General features: G+C 39.0%; 1 protein-coding gene across 2 annotated transcripts in view; it reads left to right on the top strand.

Moving 5' to 3' along the window:
• The window catches only part of POU6F2 (POU class 6 homeobox 2), a 386,904-nt gene that overhangs the window by 250,986 nt on the left and 116,480 nt on the right, over nucleotides 1-19,438 (top strand). For both annotated transcript variants that reach the window (XM_008055780.2, XM_008055781.2), the window contains exon 4: nucleotides 11,744-12,126. In XM_008055780.2, coding sequence (XP_008053971.1) covers nucleotides 11,744-12,126 — 383 coding nt within the window. The remainder of the gene's footprint in view (nucleotides 1-11,743; nucleotides 12,127-19,438) is intronic.

Raw genomic sequence — 19,438 nt, forward strand, 5'->3', positions numbered from 1 at the left:
TCTGTATTATATACATCACTTATAGAAATGTTACATTTAAAGTTAAAAAGCTATAGCTCTTGTTTTCCAAGATTGATGTACAAAATTCAAATGTACAAATAGGAGCTTTTATAATCTGATATGACTCAGTCTTGGAAACTTACTGCAACTGTTTTGCAGCTCACTTGTTATCACATGACTCACTTCAATGGTTTAAGTCCTGTGAGAGTAGTGATAAAAAAAAAAAAAAAAAAAAAAAAATTGTGTAACTATTCTCATGTTTAAGCTTCAGTCATTTTCAAAGTACTCTCTATTTGATGAAATACGCCTATCGAGATGCTTTCTCCAGTATTCAAAACAGTTTTTGAACTCATCAATTTTGATGCCTTTTAGTGCTTCTACCATTTTTGTTTCATCTCTTCCACATAGACAGAATGTTTCCCTCTGAGGATTTTTTTCATCTGGGAAAACAAAAAAATGGCGCTCAAGGTGAGATCGGGTGAATAGGGAGGGTGGGGCATCGGGATCATGCTGGTTTTGGTCAAAGACTGCTGAACCCTGAACACTGAACGTGGTGTAGGTAGGTATGTTGTCAGGGTGATGTGTGTTGTCGTTGTGACAATCACCTGTTTGCCACAATTCGGGACGTTTCTTCCGCAAATCGTGACACAACCTTCTCAAAATTTACAGATAAAAACTTTGGTTGACTATTTGATCTGGAGGAACAAATTCCCAGTGTACTATAAGGGGCCTGCCCTCCAAAAGATAATTCCAGGGTGTTTTGGGTTTCCCCTCGTATATATAGAAAAATCTCCTCTCTTTCTCTCTCTAATGTATTAGAGAGAGAGCACCAAGGAGGCCTGATATGACTGTGTATTCATCAAGCCATAGTATAATAAGCTCTGAGAGTAGTTTTTAAACACTGTACTTTGATTCTTAAGAATTTACTTGATTCTTGGGCACTGAAGTCACTTTCCCCTTGTGGAAAGCTACAAATTTTTGGAGTTTACGTTCCATTCCTACCTAGATTAAGTGGCTCACTGGTGTAGGAAGGAATAGAAACCCTTTGCGAGACAAGGTAAACCCTGAAATACTACTTATACTTCCAAGCTTCTTGGAATCAGAAGGAGGTTTGGTCTTCTCGCCGGAAATCTAAACTTTGCTTAGCTTCTTGCCCTTCCTATCCTGCTGTCCTTGCTTTTTTCCTGGTTTTTCCTGGGAGCTCTTTTTTAAATCATTCACACTCGAGTCCTTGGCTCAGCATCTGCATCTGGGAGAAACCAGTTTAGGAGAGTTACTTTTTAGGTTTTTGAGAGGACCAGTGAAGAAATTAACATCAAATGCTCGGCAAGTACCTGGCATATAATAACTCACTGCTCTCATACAAGATGTAGCCCAAGTTTTGAAACCGAATTTTTAAAAACATTATCAGTGTAATACATACACATGATTAAAAACCAATTCCATTCAGAAAGTTCATAAAGACATGCCAGATTCTCAGCTGTAGTACTCTCCACCCTCAGGACTACTCCCCCAGGACAAGCACATTCAACCATTTCTGCTTTTAGGCCTTATGGGTTGACCTCCATATTTATTGAAACTTCCCATTTATCTCTGCCCTTGATTTATTAACTGTACATATTGTCTGTTCATTTCCTGCTGTGGTGTATGAGGATTTAGTCCACTTACAACATCTCCCACTTTCTCTTCCCCCCGCCTCCTGATAGAAATAAAGCACTATTTTTAGTTAATTCAACTTTAAACAGCAAATTTAAATCCCTACTTGTTCTGTCAACCATAGAGGCATCTCTTGATTCTTCTCCTAGTACTCTGGTCTTCAGCCCCCCTCTTCCCTCCCTCCAGGCCCTCACGTTCACACAGTAGCATTTGTGTTCTCAGTCATTCATGCTTTGTTTACAAGTATTTCCAAATTGCAAGCCAGTAAATACTTTTCACTTTAAATATAGTGACCTTATTATTTCTGGCAGAACCAAGAAATATGCTATGATCAGATATCCTTATTCTGGATTTTAGCACCACTCAAAGAATATATCCAAATGAATTGTCCTTTTCATACTCCACCAAGAGCTCAAAGTCCCACCACATTTTATTTACTTAATTAACATTGTAATTTTACGTATTCATATGGTACAGTCTGATGTTTCAATACCTTTCTATGTTTTATAATAATCCAATCAAGGTAGTTAGAATATCTAGCACCTCATGCATTTATTATTTCTTTGTGGTGAGAACATTCAAAAGTCTCTCTTCCAGCTATTTTATAATATGCAATATTGTACTATTAACCAGAGTCACCCTAATGTGCAATAGAACACCACAATTTATTCCTTCTACCTACGTGTAACTTTGTGCCATTGACCAAGCTTTTTCCATCCTCCCTGGCCCTTCCTTTCCCAAGTCTCTCATAATCACTATTCTCCTCTCTGCTTTTATGACACCAACTTTACAAGAAAATTAACGTATGAGTGGAATCATATGGTATTCATCTTTCTGTGTCTGGTTTATTTCACTTAACATGTGTCCTCCATGTTTATCCATGTTGTCACAAATGACAGAATTTCATTATTTTTTATAGCCAAATAATATTCCATTGTGTACAGATACTACATTTTCTGTACCCATTCATCTGTTGTTGGATACTTAGGCTGATTTCATATTTTGGCTACTGTGAATAGTGCTACAATAAACATGGAAGTGCAGTTATCTCTTTGACATACTGATTTCATTTTCTTTGGGAGAAAAATGCCCACTAGTGGGATTACCTGGTAGTTCCATTTTTAATTTTCTGAGGACCCTCCATACTGCTTTTCATAATGGCTCTACTAATTTACATTCCTACCAACAATGCTTGTGTTCTCTTTTCTTCGTATCCTCACCAATTTGCACTTTCTTCCACCTTTTTGATAAGAGCTGTTCTAACTGGAGTGAAGTGGTATCTCATTGTGGTATTGATTTGCATTTTCCTGATGATTAGTATACCACATTCTATTGCATAATGGGTTATGTTTTTGCTCTTATTAGTTCTTATAAAACCATACTTTTCTCCTTTATTGTTTGTTTGTTTTGCTGGAAGTTTCTTATTGTCTAACCTATTATTATTATTATTATTATTATTGTTGTTGTTGTTATTATAAGAAGAAATGTATACCTTCTTTAGGAAGTAGCATCTTTTAACTTCTTAATTTTTCTATAGCATCGAGTCCATATAATTTTTCTCCTTTAAGATCAGTTATTTCTGGTTCTAATTTGAAACAGCTGCTTCATATCTGAAGTGTGATTTTTCAGACAGTTTTGATTTTTTTCCTCATGTTTCCAGTTTCTTTTTTTTTTTTCATATTCTCGAATTCTTCCATGATCTCAAACAGTTATCATTACTATGGGATTCCCCTTCTTTTCTGCAGATATTTCACCTTAGAGTCTTCTGCTTTTATGCTCCTCTCTGGACTCATTACTGTCGAAAAATGCACAGCTGTCACAGTGGGGAAGCCTCATGTTACTCTCTTGGATAACATACACTGTTTTTTGGATTCTATGTCTTCCTCTTTCTTCATTAAAAGTGCCTGTTTAACTTTAAGAAGAAAAAGTATGTAAAGATAAGATGTCTAAGTCCTTGTAAGTTTCAAAATAGGCCAGATAGTTGAGCTAGCAATATAATTCCTGGTGGGAGATAATTTTCCCCCAGAACACTTAAAAGGCATTTCTCCTCTCATTTTAGCTATGTATTGTTGCTAATATGAGGCATGATACTGGTCTGATGTATACTTCTTTGTAGGTGACCTTTTATTTTCTCTCTGAAATCTTTTTGGATGTAAAAAGATCCTTATCCTTGGTGTTCTGTACTTCCATGAGGGAATTATCTAGGTCTGGATCTTTTTCCTTTCATCTTAGCTGGTACTCAGTAGGAATCTGGAAGGGCTTCCTAAGGATTCAGGACAGTGATGAAGAGTTCTGTATATTAGGGTGAAGCTGTGGACTGACAGACATTTTTAAGGTAAGTGAGAGGAGAAGCACTTTGTCTTGGGTGCCCACATCCACATTAGAAATCCTAATGCTTCCCCAGATAGTTTTTTCCATTTCTTTAGAAGAGATTTTTCCTTGTTTTTCTAAGACTTTAGACCTTGCCTTGGGCCATTCTACTGGTGGAGTTGGTGGCAAGATCAGCTGTTTCATAAAGAGACCTCTGCAATCCCCTCACCAGGAATTTGGGGGGAGATTTGCCATCTCTGAGTCCCTACCCACCCCCACCCTCTACTAAGTGGTGCAGCTTCCTAGGATGCTCTTGCCTTAGCTTCTCTGCGCTGCTAAAGGGGCACTCATGTTTTGCTTTTCATCTTCCCTGTGTAATGAGACATCCAAAAGCTAATGTTATAGGTCATACTTAGCCCTTCTTAAAGTACTCCAACAAAAGTGCACCCTAGAATGCTAACAAAGATAGTAGTGGTTGGTGAATTGCCCTAATTTCCAAAAGAAGGCATTGAAAACCCCTGGGTAATTCTCAGGTGTCTGTTTTCTTTCTAATCAGAGATTTTAAATGAAATAATCTAAATGTTGTGGAGCTGGATAAGCAAGCTGATCTGGGTGAAAGTCAAGGGAAGAGCTGCTTCTTCCCCACTATCTACAACTCCTGTATGGGCTGCTAGGTGCCCCAAGGGCAATGGCTCCTGATCCCCTGGGGGTCTTTAGAATGCAGATTTTGCCCTACTCTCTGAAATCTACTTTCCTAATAAGCTCCCCAGGTGATTCTGGTCCACAACTGGAGATCGGCTGCTAGAGTTGGTGAAAACAATTTAAGAAAGAAACTTGGGTGACTCAGGCAAAGCACAGGAATTTGTAGGGATGTTTTCGCTGGAAAAATTTATTTCTTTATTTTCCCCTGACATCTCAAGAGATATTTAGATCCCTGCCTTAAATACAAAGGAAGCAAAAAAAAAAAAAAAAGATTAAAAACATGTATAGCAACGTTTCTGGAGCTGATAACATAGACCATATGCAAGAAAGTCATACGTGATAATCTTTGAAGCAGAATTGACTTTGCTGTTTCTGACATTGTTGCCAAAAATAAAAGCAGATTTTCCAGCAAGTTTCCACCTTCTGCGCTTTTTCAAAATCTCCAATCCTTAGCCATCTGCCTTTTTTCATCTACTTTGCAAAATTTCTGGTACTGGCTAGGGATGTCCTTACTGAGGATAACAGAAAGGGTTTCTGACTTGCAACCTTGGTTCAGCTCTCTTCGATGTTCTTACCCAAGGGGTATGTGTGGGTGTCCCATTTACCAACTCGAATTCCTCCTGTTGGGGTGTTCTAGATTCCACTCTTTTCTTCTAGATATTTTAGAGGGCAGGAAAAGTGAACAATAAATATAGAGTTAGGAAGGCAAAGACTATATCAGGGTGCACAGGTTTTTCCAGGCACCCAGTTGTTTTTTACACTGCCCTCAATTAGGAACAAATTCAGTGCAGAACTCTTAGATGCCACCCCAGTAATACTCTAGAGACAACATGTCACAGAATTCTGTGGACAATATGAACTGATGCCTACTTGCTTTCCTTAAATGGCACCAAGCCTGAGCACAATGCTGCTGCCGCCTTATGTCTAAGCATGAAGGAAATATGTCCTTACCGTCAAAGCAAACTTGTGACACAAATAAAGTGAACTGTGGCCCTTCTCCCCCTCCCTTCCACTCATACTTCTCATTTTCCTGCAACCTGTGTGTGCATCTCTGTTTCTTATAATAACTCATGGCTCGTACTCAAATTAGCATCTTTATCCTCAAAATGCCACTTCTTCACAAGAGCACAGCCGTAGGGGGCATCTCTCTACAAGTGAGCAGTTATCTTTGTTCCATCTCTTGGGAGAAAATAGGTTGTCCCCTCAGTACAAGTAATTCTGTTATGTTAAAAGACTTTGGAAAGCACCCAGAGCACTCGCTGTATAAAGTTGGGAATGTCATTTAACCTTTCTGAGCTGGAGTTCTATGTATAACATGGCAGTGATATCATCTATCCATATTGTTGTCTTGAAAAGCTAATTCATCATATTAAATGAAAGTATTTTCCGAACTATGAAGCACTGTCTTACTTCTAACCCAATTGCCTTGACTGTTCTGTGCCCTAGCACACAATGTCCAGCTTCTGAGTCTTTCTCAGCATTTCTAGAAGTCACAAAGGTGATGTCTTGTGTACACTTAGGAATGAATCCACAGTCCACTTTGACAGCAGTCGCATCACTCTGCCCTGCCAAACCTGTGCCTCTCCAGTGGGTACAGTGTGTTCCTCTCCATGCTGGCATTCTTTCCAGGCTCTCCTATGTCTCACCAGGACAGCCCTTGCTGATGGGTTTCCTGACACCCCCCCACACACACACCCAGGACCGCAAAGCCATGAAGAGCTGAGGCAATGTAACTTGGTCTCTATTACATGCATATAGAGAAACAGTTCTTAAATGTAGTATGATACACATAATATGAAATTTGTCATTTTAACTATTTACCATCTCAATTATTAAATTTTCCATTTTAACTATTAATGAAGTATACAACTCAGTGCCATGAAGTATATTCCCAACATGGTCCAACAATCACTATCTAGCTCCAGACCTTTTCATCACCCCTGAAGGAAACTCCCTTAGCAGTTTACCCATTAGCAGTTACTCCCCATTTCTGCCACCCTCAGATCTAGCATCTACTGCTCTGCTTTCTGTGTCTATGGATTTGCCTATTCTAGACATTTCCTATAAATGGAATCATATAACATGTGGCCTTCGGCATCTGGCTTTTTGTGTTTTGCCTCATATTTTCAAGGTTACTCTGTGTTTTTCCTTGGTGCTCTTTCCCTAGGACCAGGCTTGCACCAGGGGAATGAGCTAAGGGTGAGTTTGGATAACCATTACCACCATACTCTTTCCAGAATTCCTAGTCACTTTCAGTGATAAGCCCTGCCACTCCCTTCCTCCTTAACACAGGTCCTCTGCCCTCTGTAAACATGAGGCAACTCTAGTTCTCAGACATGCCTAAAGGCTCATAGACATCAGCAGTGAGTAATAGCTTGTGCTTCTTCCTAGCAGGCTCTCAAACCCAGTTCACCAGGTTGCCAACCATGCCCACATAAGGCTGGACCTGGAAAGTCAAAAAAAATGCTGAAGTGGAGATCCTGATTGAATGATTAAAATAGTATGTTATATTTTGGCATAAAGTAGGTTAGAGTGTTGCCAAAAATCCCACTTCCTTTAACATTTGAGTGTCATTTTGCAAAATATAGGACATGTTTGCATTTCTCTAGAATCTTTCATGGACTTGCTTTTCAAATGCAGGTAGTTATAGTGCTTTTGACTTTTCTTATATAAATTCCATCCCATATAATTCTGATACGTCTGGTGGTATGGCTCGTATTTGTGTACGAGATTTACTGAGAAAACTTTTAACAAAGATTCAATATGAGGAATTCTTTCTGATTTACAGTTGGTATATAGAAATCAGACAAATGAAGGATTCTTGACTACTCCTTTGTCATATTATAATTTATTTGAGAAGTTTTAAGACATTGATTTTGCCATAGCACTGCTCTCTTCTCTCTGGGAACTTCAGGTTGATGGAATTTTGTTTTGTGGTTTTTTTTAAGAGATTAAGTTTTTAAGTTTTAAAAATGCATTTCTTTGCATCTCTTTTTCTTTCATAGCTCTTGTTATTGTAGTTAAATTTTACACTTAACATTGGCCTATGTAGTGTACAGTAACCAGACATAGAGGAAATAATTCTAAACGGACATCATTACCAGGGAAGAAAGTAAAATCTTTACTCTTCTATGCCTAGGGTAAGAGTTTTACCCCAACTAGCATCATTTTATCTACAAACATTTTTTGTAGCTCAAATATGTCTTTGAACCCTCCTAACTTTTATTCATCTTATTTTTTCATTCTTCTATGTTGATATTTCACTATGTTTTATCCAATGAACTATTTAGAGGAGCTGTATTCTCACATTTTTTTACTCTCATATTCATATGATTGTGCAAGTGGCTTTGGGTTTTTTAGACTAGAGTTACATTCTGAATACCCTTCCTGCTTTTTTTTAAGTCCAATACATACCTGAACATACTTTTTTCCCATCATTTTTTGCTTGTAGATGCCAAATTTGTTTATGTAACTTGAAGGGGTTTTGCTTAGGTTTATGCCTTTCTAGTCAAGTTGCTGTTATGGGAAAGAAATATCCTAGCAATATGAATTTCACCGACTTAAAGGAAAGAAGACACATTTGGGACCATGGCTCATTAGTAGGTTAGGGTCTGCTGCACCTACCCGTCTGCCAATATCTATCTGCCAATATTCCCCAGCCTTTCCTGTTTCTAAATGTTGATTTAGATAAACGCTTTTCTAACCAAAATGAAACGGTATGATATTTAAGTCAACCATGAAAATAAGCACTGACATATGTGCCCCACCTGAAAAAAAATCAGGATAGGCTTGATTTGAATCAGGCAGGAAGCCAGATACAGTCAGGTTCCCAAAGTCTGAAACTCCAACAAAAGGAGAGAACAGGCCCCACTCCCTGAGGATCCTCCAGATTGTAGAAGATCTTGGGAGGTCAGAATGGAGCTGGGCTCCCAGACTCTCTGTAAAATATGATTTTGTACAATAGAGGGTGGGGAAAGTGACAAAAACTAGGTCTTCCTCAAAACGTTCCAATAAAGGGGAATGATTCCGGGGTACTTTCCGGCCCTAACTCAGTCATACCACTGCTACCTCTAGGGTCACATCACAAGCCCCAGAACACCCTGGCTTTACATGCAAGGCAGGATACACACTGAACTGTTTGCAGAGACCTAGAGTAATTCAGTAGCCTAGTGAGGACTTGCTATCCCAACTGGCACCTCTTGGAAGTCCTACATAGCACCTGAGATTTCAGAATTGGTATTTGGTACCCCTGTGAAAGGTCACAAGCAATTGGTTTGTTTGTTTTTTTTTTACCAATACGGCTACACTTTCCTTTAAACAAACATGATTTATATGTTTAAAATCTGACTTACATCACAGGTTAATTGAGAGGATACATCTTCCTACAAAGTTCATGAGATAGGCTCTGTACCCTCTCTAGGGCTTAGAGTCATTCAAAACTTCCTAGACCCTAAGTTCCAGGTAGCCCATGCTGCATATTGTCCCTCAGAAGTATCACCCAAGCTATCTGTTGTCTGGGTGTTTCTTCAGCCTAGAACATCCTCTCTTCCTGAACCTCACTCTCCCGAACCCTCCCTGCTCATAATCACATCTGTCAGAAATGCTGCCTTGGCCTGTCTAGCCCACAGAAGCCCCCTCTCCTGACTCTCTTAGACCTTTTGGTCAGTTTCACACTGTTGCCTATTAGTCAATTAACAGATAGGTCTCAAACATCAACTATTAGCAGGACTCTGTAACAGATACTTGACTTGATTGTTTCTTTCCAGTTAAGCTTCTTTGATTGTTTCTGAACTTGATTGTTTCTTTCTAGTTAAGCTTATTTACTCAAATAGACTATAGTATAAGCTCCTGGAAGGCAGAACTATGTCTCCTTTTTAAGACCTACAAATTGCCCGGTACATTACCAGTGCCTGGCTGGCATTCAATACACTTTTAAAAATGATTTTTAACTTTACCAAAATAGTTACTGGCTAATTTTCTTACAGAGAAATTTCCTTAGGTGCCCTCAACATATGGTTCAAAGTATGTGTATTTTTCAAGAACATATTTGTTGTGGGAAGGTAGGTATATCATACATCACTTTATAGAACCAACAGATTTTTTTTTAATGAGCGCTTGAAAAAATAGGGCCTAGTTTAATGTAGCAAAAGGGAGTTATTACCTTCGGAAATCTTGTCTCGTTCTAGGTAGAAGAGGTAGGAAAGCATTGCAGTCAAGGCTGATGTGTTCAACAATGATCCTTACATTTATTAATTCATGGGATTGTTTGAAAGTTTTTCAACTGAGATTTAGGCAAAGAAGGAAGTGAACTTGGCTTTTAACCCTAATTTTCTCTAGACCATTCTTAGGTCAAACTAACTGGTTCCAGCTGCAGAAATTGTTCAGTGTTAGATGTATATATGAGAACAAATTTTGTGTCCTTGGTGCTAAGACAGCCTCTCCCACCAACTCTTACCTTTCTCATTAAAAAGAAAAAAATTTTTTTTTTTAGAAAACAGGATTTATTGAGAGGACAGAAAAGCTCCCACAGTGGGAGGGGACCCAAAGGAGTTGCCCCCCACATTTTTTTTAATTGTTCCAAATATATATTTATATAAACAAATGAAGTTGAAAATGACATATGGTCTCCTTTTAATGTCAAATATAAATAATATGCTATATAATTACAAAACATCTGGAACTTTATATTTTAAAATGTTAAGATATGGAGGGCACACCTCATCAACAAGGGTAACTGCAAAATGGAACATTTGTATACTTACCCTGAATTGTACCCTACATCTTTAAAATAAAAAAATTAAAAATAAATAAAGAAAATAAAATATTAAGATATAAAAAGAAAACACCAAGGCAAAGACATAAAATAGAACTAGAGAGGATGTTAATACAGATCAAATCAATCCACTTCTTATGGGGCGGCCACAAAGGTTGGTCTAAAGCTTTCTTATTTTTTTTTTTTTTTAGTCAATATTTTCATTTTATTTTTTGTTTGTTTTATTTTAAAGATGTGAAGTACAATTCAGCATTAGGTATATACGTGGTCATTGTACAGGTAAAGTTTGGGCCTCCCTTTGGTCCTCACTTCGCCCGATTTGAAATCAGGTACGCTTATGAATGTTGTGCTTCTCCCCCTCCCTCCCCAGCAGTATCTCACTACTGCCCATTCCTTTCTTATAGTATTATGGTAAATGTTCAGGGTCTGCTTATGAGTGAGAACATGCGGTACTCTGTTCTTTGTTTCTGGGATAGATCACTGAGTATGATAGACTCTAAATCCATCCAAGTCCATATGTATGGCCTTTAAAAAGAAAACCTTAAAGGATGCTTTTGCTTCCTCAGTTCTGTTCCTGTCCTTGAGGTGCTGATATGCCTAATCATTACACTGTTCAGTTCACATTCACTTAGTATGTTCCTCCCGGTGTGGGGGCTCTGCCTCCTTTATCAGCAGGCAAAAAAATCAGATGTAGACTTTTGACTCTGCAAAATGGAGACGCATGTACTATCTTCAAATTTTAAAAAAAATGCATTGAAGAAACTTGAAACTAAGATGTCTAAGCAAATGGGTGGAGGTCTGAAGTAGCAAGTGAAAATGATACCATTAATGCTATTAATGATAGATGAAAAGGAGATTGCAAACAATTTCTTCTTCAGTTCTTAACTCCAGTCAATCACTTACCAAAAGAATTAAACTGGCTGAACTTTCAAACTCTAAACCAAATCTTGAAAGTAAGTGTATTTCCCAAGCAGCACGGAAAGCAAAGGAAGACAGAAGAAAGTACTTTAAAAAATCATTCTCCGTTCCTAGCACACCCCTTCACTTATATTGCCCATTGCCTTTAAAATTCTTGCATGGTGTGTCACATTCCGGTCCTCCCTAAATTTTAAAATTTCCCAAGAAGAGAGTTTCTTCCTTCCAGTGCCTCACAACCCTCTGCAACGCCAAAGAGCTTCGGGTGGAGAGGGCAAGCTTATTCTAAAGGAGACCCTTCTCAGCTTGCACAGGACAAGCTGTCAAGACGCAGCGAGACGGTCTGTCGTATTTATCTCACTTCACGTTCACTTTCTCTCCTTGTAGCTACCTCATCCCTGAACTCCCAGCTCCAGCAGCTCCAGCTCCAGCTCCAGCAGCAGCAACAGCAACAGCAGCAGCAACAACAGCAGCAACAGCCTCCACCGCCAAGCAGCCAGCATCCACAGCCAGGCCCCCAGGCGCCCTCGCAGTCCCAGCAGCCGCAGCCCACCCTGGCCCAGCAGCCGCCACCTGCCTCCCAGCAGCTGCCAGCTCCTCCGTCTCAGCTGCAACAGGCTTCTCAGCCCCAGCAGCACCAACCCCACTCCCACCCCCAGAACCAGAACCAACCGTCTCCAACCCAGCAGAGTCCAAGCCCCCCACAGAAACCCAGTCAGTCTCCAGGGCATGGCCTGCCTTCGCCGCTCACGCCACCCAATCCTCTACAGGTATGCTCCCCATGCTCCCGTTCTCCCCCAGGAGCACAGAGGTCCCTTCTGTGGGGTTGTGCCATCCCCAACGGCAGAGGGCCAGCAAAACGTAGCAGCCAGTTCTGCAGCGCCTAATTCAAATTGATCTCTTAGACACCGGGAAGAGGAAGCAAATAGCAGGCAGCTGGGGATGCATGTAAACGAAACAAATAGAAGCCCACTGATGTTGCCCTCCAAAGGATAAATGTTATCTGTTTCCTTCTGTGAGAGGCCAGCACTATAAGTGCACTTGTAGCCTGTAATAATTCCATTTTATGATACTTTTTGAAGGCAGCAAAGATAGCATCCAATTAAAATTATTACTAGCACAGTTTTGTAGCCCCATGGAGGACTGCATCTACTGTCCATGAAGCATGGTGGTTATTTCTCTATATTATGAATACAACAGTGTCTTACCTTAAGTACTTTGTGCTCTTTTGTTTCTATTTTTCTAAAGACTCTCTAGGGTTAGGAGGGCAAAGAAATTTAGCCCCAGTCTTATGTCCCAGATTCCAACCATTACTCCGCAGACTAACAACTACTCTAAATTCATGCCGAGAGCCTCAGCAAATATGCATCTTTATAAAATAATAAAACTTCAATATATTTACTTTATTACTGTGAGGCTGAGGGCATCAAAAATAGATATTTCAAACTAATCATGAAAACTCATCTTTAACCTACCTATTGAGGAGGAATGAAAGGCATTCAGGAATATGTAACTTTAAACTTCAGAAGAACATTTTTAACTTAGGTACCTTTAAAATAAATTAGCTTCAAAACATAATGACTGTGATGTCAACATATCATGCCCAGAAATTAATAGCTCAGTTGAGTGGTGCATTCTTTGACTTGCATAATGATGTTTCCCCTGGTGAGATTTCAAATGACCTTGTGTATCTGTAGTACCATGACAAAGTTCAACAGTGAACAGCCTAGCACCCATTTCAAATGCCAACTCACCCCCCACTTCCTTGGTGGCAGGCATGTACCTCTATCAGTTCAGCCTTCCCCTACCTGAGTATGACAATAGCGATGACATCTTTGGCTTCTAAGTAGCAAAATACACAAAATTAAGACAGATTGGTACACAGAAAAGCAGGTGGGCCAGAGACTTGGTATTTTAGAACTGAGTTTGTTGTCCCATAACTGTGTCTCTTTAAACCTGGATTCTCAGTGGTGGCTCAGCATTTTCCTGGAAATGAAACATTTGAGTGAGATGAGTATTGTGTTTTTCTGGCCAGGGCTACTTCAAATTTGAACATTTTCCTGAGTCACATTTGAAGCTGTACTTTTACAAATCGTACAAGGGTGAGACAATGTAACACCTTTGACAAGGTTCTGAAATGAATATGACCCAAAAAAGTCTTCATTGTACACTTTACATCTTCAGAGTAGGTATCATCACATTTACAAAACGCATGATTACAGCAGCCCTAATGTTTGCAGCATTTGGAATTCAACTCTATCATTCCTAATAACTAGTTTAACGCTTTTGAAAAAACGTTAAATGAGCTGTGCCTATAGACCATGTGACTAAACACATCCTACAATCTAGGCACCAAAATAGGTAAATTACCAAAGAAAAAATCTTGCCCTGCCCTGAGGGATAAAATTACCTAGCTCTGCCCCCCCAGTGTTGTATGTAGTACAGCATTCCTTCCTGTTAATGAAAGCGCTGAGCTCTGTGGACATCAGCCTTCCCTGAACACTGTCAGCATCTTATAAATCTTTATTGGCCAATGAAATCCCAGTGTAGACAAGCCCAGTTGAATTACCGTTGACAGGACTTTAGATGAAGTGACCACTCAGCCTCATGGAAATAAATTCTCTTAGGAGAATTTCCAGAAGTTCTCGTAGCAGTTTCCCAGGGAAATCCAGAGGGTGTTTTGTTTTGTTTTTGCAACAAATGAAGGTGCGCAGCCACATATCCTTCTTGTAACTCTGAGAGAATATTCTGATTTTTCACTATTGGAATTTTAACTTATAATATAATAAATACATTTAGGGTACATGAAAATATAAAGTATCTACTACTTTAATTTCTATGGATGTAATGGATGACCACCAAAAGAGTGACTTGATACAAATTTGTAAAACATTACTGAGCAGGTATACAACTAATTTGAAATAAATCTCTGTCAGTAGGAATGAAAGGACTTTTTTTCCTTAACTATAGGCATGTGTCAAGAATATGAAGAATTTTATGGTTTAAAATTTTTTTTCTACACTAGCTGCAGGGTTTTTTAGTTTGTGGAATGTGGCATGTTTGAACTTTTTAAAAAGAAAACTATTTAAAAGGAACTGCAAAGATATTTAACTCTCAAAGGTAATAATCTTTATAAAGTGTTTTTGTTTGAAGATTAGTAAGGGAATAAAGATCAACTAAATTCGTATATGACAGCTTATATTTCATTTTCCAATTTTTTATTTTCATGTGAGCTTTATCCTTCTACATTATTCAAAAAGTGTCTGAGAGATATTAGTTTAGAAATATAAAATGTAAATTATCAGGGAAAATCAGTAAATCAGAAATGTTTTTCTGTTTGTTTGGTTTTTGGTTTTGGGGGATTTTCTGCTTTAAAAAAACTTTGAAGGATAAAAATGCTGTCACATCTTCAGAAAAAAGGTAAAAGCCGGGCTCGGTGGCTCAGCCTGTAATCCCGTGCTTTGGGAGGCTGAGGTGAGTGGATTGCCTAAGCCCGCGGGTTCGAGACCCACCTGGGTAACTTGGAGAGACCTCATCTCTACAATAAATCAAAAAATCAGCCGGGCGTGGTAGCACATGCCTGTAATTTGGCTACTCTGAAGGCTGAGGCGGAAGGATCCCCGGAGCCCAGTAGGTCAAGGCTGCAGTGGCCAGGAGCGGCCACTGCACTCCAGTCTGGGCGACAGAGTGAGACTCCAACTCAAAAAAAAAGAGAAGAAAAAGTAGATTGTGTAGGTATATTTGGGTGAGATCATTTCTCAAGATGAAAAAACAATTAATAGTGCCGGTGGGTAGTAACACTCTAGACAAAAATTTTCCAAATAGGTTTTTCTGTAATATGGCAGTATAATTTTATTTCACTCTTTTACTCAGTTCGTGAAATGGATTGCATTACAAAACCAGGTTGTTGCTTCAAGCTAGATATGAGTCCCTTCAGAGAAGCCCAGGTAGGGTAACAACTTTGTTAATTTTGATCACTCAGTGTTAAAAGGAGGTCTGGTGGTTTCACGTGGATCCTAGAAGCTGACCTAGTGCCTGGAAGTCTGTCTTTAGAGTCTCCACCCACAGCTTCACTCTTGCCCAAGAGGCCTGAGGAAACATGTTCTAAACAGGGAACACCAGCGCAAAAGTCTTCAGGGGCCAGGAGGTCAGTGTCCATCAGTAGAGTAGTCTTGGTTGTAAACATAAAATTAAATTTTTAAAACAGTATGTGGAACAAATAAAATGCCCTGGTGAACTGAATTTAGCCCTTGGCTTCCAGGATGTATAGCATTCCATACTCCTTATTTCTGCTCAAACTCTCTGGCCATAGGCAGTGGCTGAATCTAAAACTGGAAATATCGAGTTCAATAGGAATAGAGCAGAAACATAAATGGAAGCAAACTTTTTTGGGGAAAGATATGATCTTCTTGTTCCTGGGTAGGAAAAACATACAATTTTAATTTCAATGTATAATTTTGTCTGAATAAAGACACCATAAGCACAAGAATGGTGAAATGCAAGCCTCCTTTCTATGACCTTTGAGATGGATTTTCTTAAAAGTGTCCCTTGAAAATTTTTATTTGCACTGGTAAGATTTCAGGCACTTTGTTAAAGCTCTGATGTACAGATATTCACTTGTGAGTGGTCAGGAGATGCACTGGGCATTGTTGGAGCCCGGTCATGGTATAGGTTGGAAGAAGGTAACTTGAGAGTTTGAGGCCTCGTTCTAGTTCTAACCCTGCCTCCAACCAACTCACAACTTGGATAAGTTGCTCTAGATTGCCTGGACTCCATTTTCCTCATCTGTGCCATCTCAGGTCTTTTTCAGGCCTATGAGTCTATTATCTCAATGTTGGTAGGCCTCTGGAATTTTATTGGCTGTTGAAAACCTGATAGTCTTGAAGAGTCTCTGAGTATTCTTCAAGGTCAGGTTAATTTCTTCGCACTCAGCTGGGTGGCAGAGTAAAAAGAGAGTGGGAGACAAACATAAGTGGGATAATGATAGCAGAAGCAGATTTTATCTTAGCCAGAGAGTCCAAATTAAAGTCAAGTTTTTATCCTCAGAGAGTCACTGTTATAAACTCTGATCCCAGATTGCTTTTCCACACCTATACATTAGAAAAGCTTAAGAAACCAAATGCTGCATTTAACCTTGGCCTTCCGGGTACCATCTTGCATGGCAGGAAGCAAGATAATCTTTTCCTTTTCTTGTTGTATTGAACATTTTAATAAATAACAGAGAGAGAGAGAGAGATCACTGGAAATAGGAGAGTAAAAGCTCTCTGTGCTTGTATGAGGAATAAGGGGCATGGTCACCTCCTCAGAGGGAAAGCTGCTTGAGAGATAGCGTAAAGTGTATTCTCAACCATGTGCATTTGCTAATGGAAAGGTCTAGTTACCACTCAGGCATAGTGGAGTAAAACTGCATCAGAATCCCACCTCTGTTGCACAGTGGACACAGACTTCTAATCTTCTCATTTGACATTTTTCCCACTGGCAAACAGTACGAAGTTCCAAGGTGCATATGTGATGGGAGAGGATGATACATTGTCACTTTTTCAAAAAAGAGCCCAAATCCTTGAGAAGGAATTAGACTTATGTGACTCTCATCTTTAAAGCAAATGGTCTCCAAGTTGCTCATGAAACCCTCGCTACTCCTGACTACCTCAAGAAAAAGTGACTGACCAGAGTGTTCCAAGGAGCCACTTAGTAACAAGAGCAGGTTCATCCCTCTGAGGGCCCCCGTCAGGCATATCAGAGGGAGAGGAATCTGAGCATTATCATCGTGACTCATGAAGTTACTTAACTTAGGAGATGAGGAACCCCTTGAGAACCCCTCAACATAGTCCCAGGGTTTATGTGTGAGGCCTGGCCTGGATAGGGACATATGCTCCCTATTCCTTTACAAATGAAAACTCAGCATCTTGTTATAAAGAAAATAACTTTCCAAATATTAAATAAATCATAGATTCTTAAAAAAAAAAAAAGAAAAGAAATAAAGCAAATGGTCTCCAATCATAGGTCAGCCCTACAAAAAAGGTCCGGTGTCCTGGACCAACCACCCTCCCCCAGCAATTAGTCTTTATCTGTTTACCACAATATCGATCAAGGACCTGTGGGACTAAGTTTTTTCATCTATAAAAGGAGGGGGTAAGAGTAAATACTACCAAGAGCTTCTTTGACTCTATTTGGAGTATTATTTTTACAAACCCCTAAAACCATGTAATGTTGAGTGACCTATGCAGACATATTCCTATAACCCCTTTCTTTGGCCATTGTAAATTCTAGAACACAGACATCTCTACACCTACACAGGGCTGAATCACTGTGTAGAATTCTTCTAGCTAGGACCGAGAACTAAGGTGTGATTATGAAGCACTCAACTTAGATGCAAAATTTGAAGGGACACCCAAAAATTCAGTAGTCAAGATAGATAATATTTGAATGTAACTTTTTCAAAAATCAAAACGAACACCAAAAATCCATGAACAACAGAATTTTAAATTTTATTGGAATCCAAGGCAAAAGGAAAAGTCAGTAATACCAATATTTTGTTGATCATAGATAGTTGGCATTCATTTTTAATTTTTCAGATATTGCGTGTTATTCATCTTGATTCCTGTGTTTTTTGGACATACCCTTAAATTTGGTGCCCGAGGTGAGTGCCTCATTTGTCTCACCCTTGCCCTTTCCAGCTTTGCTACTAGCTGTGTAAATGATTTAGTTAGCAAACATTCTCCAAGGTCAATGACATTCTGTCCACTGTAAATTTTAGCCAGGACTTGGATCTTAACTTTCTAGTTGAACTTGAAAATTGCACCAAATTTTACACAGAAAAAAGAAAAATTCTTGTTGAATAACAAATTGGGTCAAGGACAAGGGTGGAAATTTATCTTTCCCGTTGCACAAAACTAACAAACCTATCATTTTTTTGTTGAATTGAAATGTTATGGCAATCAAATAACTATTTTGGCTGATATTTTTCACTGAACTAATTTATGATTTAATGAAAATGGTAGAAGTATCACTATATACCTCCAGAGCACTCCACGTCATTAAGATTTTTTGAAAACTGGAAGAGTTCACACAGGGTGAGCAAGACTTCCTTCTGAACTAAAGAAAATCTGCCCAAACTCAGAGAGTTAACATGAAAATTAAATATAACATAGTGATGAAAATGCTTTGCATACTATAAGTTTGTTAAGCAAATGTTTATTAGCCTAAAAATATAAAAGAGTATGAATTTATTTATTTCTGTTATACTACCATACAGAAACCTGGGAACTTCATTCATGATTCACTCATTCAGTGAGAAGTCAGGTGGGAAATGAGAATCCCTTTACCCAACCATATTAAGCTCTGAATAAAATAAACAAAACATATTTATCCACATACTCTGCAAGGGACAATTTTTCCTTTTATGAAAGAAAGAAAATCTCCCTTTGGAAAAAAAAAAAAACCCTCAGTTGAACATTACTGACATTTCAAAGAATTTATTACAAGCATTTGAGATCCAGGAGGAATAACAAACTTTATATTGCTTTGAGAGTGGCAGGGGAAAAATTAGTTTACCAAGAATATACTTATATACTGCAGTACTTCTTTGTCATTGCCTAGATTTACCATTCCTGGGTACTACTCTGAAGATTAGTCAAATCATGTAGAAAGGGTTTAACAAAGCAGGCAGCATGTTCACACCACAGGCTATGGAAGCTCACGTCAAGTAGCTTCCAAGATGGTGAGGGTGCCAGACTCAAAGGAGGGGGTGGGAAGATTCTCACCATATTTGAACATGGCAAATGATAACTTCTCAAAGAAAATAGAACCACTCTGATCATGATGATGGAGCAGATCCATGGTCTGTCTGTAGTGAGCTTAGCAAAAAGCCTGGAGCCACATTCAATGTCCAGTCCCATCACTGTCTGCTGGATGGTGGCTGGTAAACTAATCCCAAAATCTAGTTCAAAACACTTTTGAAACAGTTTTGCCTTAATGTGCATAGGGTTTTGTGGCAATTTGAGACCCAAAATGTGCTGGATGACACTACTCTGAATGATAAAAACTTAACCAGTATTTATGTGAACTTAAAACAATATTCTA

This window comes from Carlito syrichta, unplaced genomic scaffold (genome assembly GCF_000164805.1).
Source record: "Carlito syrichta isolate Samal-C Ts95f unplaced genomic scaffold, Tarsius_syrichta-2.0.1 Scaffold301952, whole genome shotgun sequence".
Classification (NCBI taxonomy): domain Eukaryota; kingdom Metazoa; phylum Chordata; class Mammalia; order Primates; family Tarsiidae; genus Carlito; species Carlito syrichta.